This window comes from Melanostigma gelatinosum (assembly GCF_949748355.1).
Source record: "Melanostigma gelatinosum genome assembly, chromosome: 24".
Taxonomy (NCBI): Eukaryota; Metazoa; Chordata; class Actinopteri; order Perciformes; family Zoarcidae; genus Melanostigma; species Melanostigma gelatinosum.
This window is the reverse complement of record NC_136657.1, coordinates 10,766,068-10,773,132: the sequence shown is the minus strand read 5'-3', so window position 1 is coordinate 10,773,132 and position 7,065 is coordinate 10,766,068. Positions and strand designations below refer to the sequence as shown.

The 7,065-nt window shown below is 48.1% G+C and overlaps 1 protein-coding gene across 1 annotated transcript in view; it reads right to left on the bottom strand.

The window, feature by feature from the left end:
• Positions 1-2,919: 2,919 nt before the first annotated feature.
• The window catches only part of LOC306797260 (CLIP-associating protein 1-B-like), a 21,252-nt gene continuing 17,106 nt past the window's right edge, over positions 2,920-7,065 (bottom strand). The window contains exons 31-38 of the mRNA XM_079296527.1: positions 6,703-6,832; positions 6,356-6,554; positions 6,222-6,275; positions 5,960-6,147; positions 5,731-5,859; positions 5,377-5,583; positions 5,035-5,151; positions 2,920-4,881 (exon numbers count right to left, since the gene is read on the bottom strand). Of these exons, the coding sequence (XP_079152653.1) occupies positions 4,798-4,881; positions 5,035-5,151; positions 5,377-5,583; positions 5,731-5,859; positions 5,960-6,147; positions 6,222-6,275; positions 6,356-6,554; positions 6,703-6,832 (1,108 nt within the window). The 3' untranslated portion in view covers positions 2,920-4,797. The remainder of the gene's footprint in view (positions 4,882-5,034; positions 5,152-5,376; positions 5,584-5,730; positions 5,860-5,959; positions 6,148-6,221; positions 6,276-6,355; positions 6,555-6,702; positions 6,833-7,065) is intronic.

Genomic DNA, 7,065 nt, shown 5'->3' with positions numbered 1-7,065 from the left:
TTTACAGAAGATACATAGAACGAGCAGAGAGAGAATAACTTCATAACTTGTGTTGCTTTGGTTGAACTGTGAAGTTTAAACAGAATTAAAACGAGTTATTGATTTGATTATAAAATCACTGAACGCTCCGGTGATGTCACAGATGTTTTATTCATCATATTCTGTCTGCATGTCCAGTTGTTTTACCAGTTTTATAAACTCACTGAACTCAGATTATTATTAAAATACAGATTTAATCCACTGAAGATGAATCAGAATCAGATCAATCAAACATGAGTGAGACAGGAAGTCAAAAGTGTTCAAATGATCCAGAAGAGACGAGCAACACACGTCCTCATCATTAATCCAGAGAAGATCCTCTGATGATGATGGACGACGACGACGACGAGGAGGAGGAGGAGGAGGAGGAGGAGGAGGAGGAGGAGGAGGAGGAGGAGGAGGAGGAGGAGGAGGAGGAGGAGGAGGAGAGAGCACCCCCTGGAGGACACGTTTAAACGGACTTCCTGTCCATCAGGAGGACGTTGTGTCTCACTGCAGCGCTGCAGCTCCCTCTGCTGGAGACAAGTGGAACTACGTCCCCACGATGTGGAGACACACTGTCCTGCGCATACATCCGTGTACTGCATGTATACTGTATGTAGATATAAATATACATCCGCTTTACAAGTACTAGGGTTTGAAGGAGTATATCTTATTGTTGTATTTGTGTGTGAGATGTTTCGATGAACATGTAACAGAATGACTGTTATAACCTGGAGGAGGCTCACAGGTTGCAGCACGTGTAGTTATGAGACTTCTGTTCAATAATCATGAGGGGGGGGGGGGGGGGGTCTCCATATTAAACAGGCGGATCGACGACCTCCAGGGTCCAGGTCTCCTCCTCCTCCTCCTCCTCCTCCTCCTGACCCCCGGCGCTTCCTGCCAGAGGCTTTAAACCCCGCCCCCCCCTTTTTCCCATCATGCACAGGGGCACGCAGCCAGCTCCCACGAGCCCCCCGGCTCGCTGCCCTGCCATCTGCTGTGATTTATAGAAAACGGCCGATGATTTATGAGCCAGTCATCTCACAATGAAGTCGCTCTCTTTCATTTACACGACCTCGAGACCTCCACGCCACTCCAGCCAGGTTTAGAGGGGGGGGGGGCTTTAAACAGGAGCAGCTTTAATGAAATTAACTTTTAACAGCGTGTGCATGCTGATGAGGCTGAGACCACCGCTGAGAGACGACTCAAGGTCCGACTGCTCCAAACACCGCCCCGCCCTGGTGCACCAATCAAACGCCCCGTTAGGAGCCAGTGAAGCGGGGACGCATTTAAACATTTCATTATTCACAGTGGACGAGACTGAAGACCAACGAGGTCCAATCAGCAGAGACGTACTCACCTGAGTGTCTCCTTGTCTCCTCACAGTCCCCTGCGTGTCTCCTTGTCTCCTCAGTCCCCTGTGTGTCTCCTTGTCTCCTCACAGTCCCCTGCGTGTCTCCTTGTCTCCTCAGTCCCCTGTGTGTCTCCTTGTCTCCTTACAGTGCCCTGCGTGTCTCCTTGTCTCCTCAGTCCCCTGCATGTCTCCTTGTCTCCTCACAGTGCCCCGCGTGTCTCCTTGTCTCCTCAGTCCCCCGCGTGTCTCCTTGTCTCCTAAGTGCCCTGTGTGTCTCCTTGTCTCCTCAGTCCCCCGCATGTCTCCTTGTCTCCTCAGTCCCCCGCGTGTCTCCTTGTCTCCTCAGTCCCCCGCGTGTCTCCTTGTCTCCTCAGTCCCCCGCGTGTCTCCTTGTCTCCTTGTCTCCTCAGTCCCCCGTGTGTCTCCTTGTAGGGTTAGCGTTATCTCGTGTACCTAATAAACTGATCTAAATCTACAGATATTCAGTGACACATTCTTGTATTTTTGATTCTCGGTGGTTCTGAACTTCTGAGTTATGAATATCGAGAGAAGTTAATAAAGTTAACTTACTGTTCATGATGAACCGAGTCCTGGTCCTGAGCTCCAGGACGTCGTAGGTTTGATTCCCACGGCAGCAAAGTGTCTCCAACACAACGACCTACAAGTCTCCAAGTAACCGAGACTCAGAGCAAAGAGCGCCCTCTGGTGGCGGAGAGCTTTATATTCCTGATTTTAGTTTAATTTTTAAAACGTGACCCTAAACAGTGAAACAGTGAAACATTGAAACAGTGAAACATTGAAACATTGAAACATTGAAACAGTGAAACATTGAAACATTGAAACAGTGAAACATTGAAACAGTGAAACAGTGAAACATTGAAACATTGAAACAGTGAAACATTGAAACATTGAAACATTGAAACAGTGAAACATTGAAACAGTGAAACATTGAAACATTGAAACATTGAAACAGTGAAACATTGAAACAGTGACTGAAGAGACTCTCTGCTCGTTAAGATGAGACGCGATGAACGCGCTCGTGTTTCCTGATTGAAGGTTCGGTCTCAACCTTCTCCTCGCGCGTGCAGGTGTTACTAATCACACCAGACAGGAAACACCTGCGGCTTCTGCATGCAAGGGCGCCTGGGAAGTGTAGTTCAAATGTGTAGTTCACAAGAAGCTCCACAGATACAACTGCAAAGGAACAAGTACTCAGATCTTTATTAAAAATACGACTACAATGTGTACTTCAAAGTACTTATCCTGCAGTGAGTATTATTAGTAACAAGTACAAGATGTAGCTCCGAGGTGTAGTAGAGTAAAAACACAAACTAGAAGGTACAAATACCTCCAAATTGTACTTAAGTAAATGTATTTAGTATTTTCCAGCACTGACAAAGTACCACAAATACGAAAGTAAACAAAAATATTACAAAGTGATTTATATTAATGTAGAGAATGTGATGTAATCATATTATATTATTATAATTATATTCTTAATATGTGTAAAATATAAATGTGATGAACAAAGAAACAAGAAGATAGAAGTCTGACGGTTTATTTCAAGTTGTCTAAACATGTAAATATATATATTTATACACAGTAAAACATAAATATATCGTAGTGTGAAATAAAAGTGATAATAGTAAGAATAGTGGGAGGAGCCATGCAGCGCATATTTACAGCTCATTAGTGAAGCCGCGGTGAGTTCAAGTGAGGCACACGGTCAGGAAAACACAGAACTTCTTGTTTTGGTCAACGTGACTTCGTTTCATGCGGAATACTTCTGTAGAAGTTGTACTTTTGTGTTTTAAATGTGTACAAAATAGTAAATGGGTGTACTTGTACATTCAGTCGATACATAAAAAGTACATTTAACAGTCTGAAGAGGAGGAATAAGGCCCGGACGTCTTCAGGGACTCTACTGTGAACATGAAGCCGCTTAGCTTAGCTTAGCATAGCTTAGCTTAGCATAGAGACTGGAAACGGGGGGAACAGCTAGCCTCGTTCGTCTCATCCGCAGTGTTCATAAATAAACTTTTTGTTCAGTTTCCAACAGAAATATTTTAAACGTCAACAGATGAACTCGTGACCGTCGTGCTGCGTTCAGGTTCCGTCCGAATAATGGGACAAATGAGACCCAGAAGTCTGAACAACCAGGAGTATCCCAGGAGCAAGTGAACGCACCATTTGGTCAAACAAACCTGAAGATATTTGAAACATTAAATAAAATAATAAAAGCTTCATATTCACATGAGAGTTTTAATCTTTAACTCTTCCACGTTGAAGCTCCTCTGGAGCGCTTGTTTGAGTCGCCCTCGTGTGCCACACGGGTGGAGTTTAGCACCAGAGGAGCTCAGAGAGGCGTTTCTAGTGTTCTAATGAGCAGCAGTAACAGTTCATCTCTATAAAACACGAGTGTACTTGAACTCAGCGTTTAGTCTTCAGTGTTCCACCTGAACTTATTGCTAAAGATCGTTTTTCCTTCACTTTAATATTCAGATTGTCAGATTTAAGTCAAATATTTCACATTTTAAAGGTCGACATTCAACTTTAGGATGAGAGTTTCTTCTCTTCAGACGTTTGAAGTGAAACAAAACACACGCTTGTGTATTAATCACGTTGTTGCTTCTCAGCGTCTCTCGTATGATTTAAATACATCAATAAAGACGTGACGCTCATCAGTTTCATTTCCATTGAAATCAAACAACCTAAAGTAAGAGTTTATCTTTTACTACTTATTGAATATCTACTCTTCTTCACAGAAAAACATGGTCTTAGTTTTAACAGCCGCGTGTTTTTGGTCCCATTAAAAAACTAAACGACATAAATATTAAATTTAAGTATTTAATGTGGATAAAACGTCATCTTTACAAATAAAAACTAAACGTCAGAATGACAAAAAAGGCAAAAAATATTAATATTGTTTATTAAATTGTAATAATTATATTAATGAATGAAACTTATAAAATATACAGAATAAATAATACAAAGATATAGTTTGAAATAGTTTGTATATTATGAGTGTCGATGATTAAACAGGAAATTAACTGATTGGTTCTTCTTTAAATAACAACACTGATCTTTAAACTGAAGCTCGTCCTCTGAACGAACAGGAAGTGGAACAGGAAGTGGACTGATATATCCTGCTCCACTGACACTTACAGGGTCCGGATGCTACGCTAACGCTCGGGAACCTGGTCCAGGACCAGGTGAAGGGTTTCTACCACCACCGAGTTCCAGACGGAAGACTTGTGTTTTAAGGCTCGAGAGACGGAGGAGGAAACGAGATGTCGGAGGTCGGGCCTCCTCCTGGAGGCTGAGGAGGAGTTAGTAGGAGGAGATGTCGGGCCTCCTCCTGGAGGCTGAGGAGGAGTTAGTAGGAGGAGATGTCGGGCCTCCTCCTGGAGGCTGAGGAGGAGTTAGTAGGAGGAGATGTCGGAGGAGCTGCTGCTGTTGCTGGTGGAGGTCTGAGCTCTCTTGATGTAGAGGTTGAGCAGCTTCATCTGCAGGATGGAAACAGAGTCGGTCAGTGAGGTCTCTATGTCACATGAAGTGCTCTCTGGAACAGAACATCATGACTAGAAGTCAAACAGGAAGTCATGTGACCGGGGTGGAGTTCCTTGATAGACTAGCGTTAGCTTGGTTAGCGAGTGTACCTTGCTGCCGGTCAACTGAGCCAGGTACGGCTTCAGCTCCTCCCCGATCACCGAGTAGACGGCCACCAGGCAGAAGACGCTGGCCTTCCTCACGCTGCTCTCCGTGTTGTCGTAGCCCTGCAACGGCAAACACGGCGTCCAGTGAAACGCTGCGTCCAGTGAAACGCTGCGTCCAGTCAAACGCTGCGTCCAGTGAAACGCGGCGTCCAGTGAAACACGCGTCCAGTGAAACACGCGTCCAGTGAAACACGCGTCCAGTGAAACACGCGTCCAGTGAAACACGCGTCCAGTGAAACACGCGTGCAGTGAAAGGTTCCCGTAGCGACAGCGACGGGGTCTCACCTGCAGCAGGCCGGGTATGATGTCAGACAGCAGCTGGTGCAGCGGCTCCTTGGCGATGCGGTCGATGGCCCTCGTCTGCATCTTGATGGCGGCCAGGTTGACGGGGTAGTCGGCCGTCTGCACGATGGGGCAGAGGACCTTGATGCACTGCTCCGGGTGGATGGAGGCCGCCAGCGTGGAGGCCGCCTCCTCCGCCGCACGCACCACCTGCAGCGGGATGGAGATCACTTAACCCTTCAAACAATCCCCAGAACTGCCCCGTTCATCACAGACACCAGCTGTAGAAACACTGTCGGCAGGTTCCATCTTTACGACTCGAGCTCGTGGTTCAGAGGGTTCGTCGGACCTGCTCACCTCCTTGTGAGAGTCCTTGTGGGCCTCCAGCGTCTTCATGACGGTGAGCTCGGCGTAGTTCTTGAAGCGGGCCGGCTGGTTCCTCAGGATCTCCTTCAGGACTCGCAGGGCCAGCGCCCGGATGGTGTGCTGAGAGAGAGAGAGAGAGAGAGAGAGGGGGGGGGAGGAGTCAGTTCAGAAGGAGTCTCACAGTATCGATGAGACACCCAGAGGAGGTTCCTGTCCTCACGTCTTTGTCTCCCAGCGTCTCCAGCAGCAGCAGCAGCATGGTCTTGAAGTGCTCCTCCCACACCACCGGGACATCCTCTCGGGCCACCTTCAGCAGCTCCAGCAGGGTCCCCCGGCGCTCCTCGGGGTCCTGGAGAGAGAGCTCCTTCAGCAGCTCGCCCACCAGCTGCAGCTGCTCCACGGGGCTCACTGGAGGAGGAGGAGGAGGATTTAAGAACAAGATCCAGGGAGCAGTGAGACTGTAACAGAGAAGGGTTCCTCACCTGGGAAGCTCTTGGCGTTCACCATCTTGTTCTCCACACATTCTTGTCGGCTGCCTGCAAAAATAAAAAGAGTTTAAAAGAAGAAAACCCGACAAACTGAAGCCCAGAAGAAGAGGAGGACTCGGCGGCGTCACCGTCTCTCTGCGTCTGCGCGGCGTCCTCGCACAGCGCCTCCTTCAGGGCGACCTTGTCGTCCGTGTAGGTGTACGGGTTGTAGTCTCGGTAGCGCGGCCCGGAGAAGGAGCGCGGCGACGGCGTGTTGAGCAGCGACGTCTTGTTGTCCAGAGCCGGGCGTCCGACCACGTCGGAGTCCGAGGACGCCCCGACGCCGCACTGTGAAACGGTCACAACATCTGTTTCAGAGACACTCGATGGTGGGGAGCTTACAGATGTTTCTGGACTCAACCAGAGTCACGCGAGTAGTCGACTCATTAAGGACCAATCACAAGAGATCTGGATGATCGGTTCCTTGCTTCCTCACCTTGCCGTCCCTCCTCAGCGGCTCCGCCGGGTCCTCTTGGCTGCGGTAGCTGAAGGTCTGGATGGCCTCGGTGACGCCGCGGAGGGAGCTGTACATCTCCTCCTGGTTCTCACTGTCGTACTCCAACATGCTGCAGGGAAAAGGTTGATCATCAGGGGATCCACTACAGCGTTACCTCAGAGCCTGAGAAGAAGAGGACACTCGGACCAAACGTCTTCATCTTTCACTTCTGGGTAACAAGTCAAACTGCTGAGCACAGAGACGACAAAGAGAAACCAAACGAATGGACAAGAGGAGCCGACGGAGCCGCAAACAGACAGAAGAGACGACAAAGAGAAACCAAACGAATGGACAAGCGGAGCC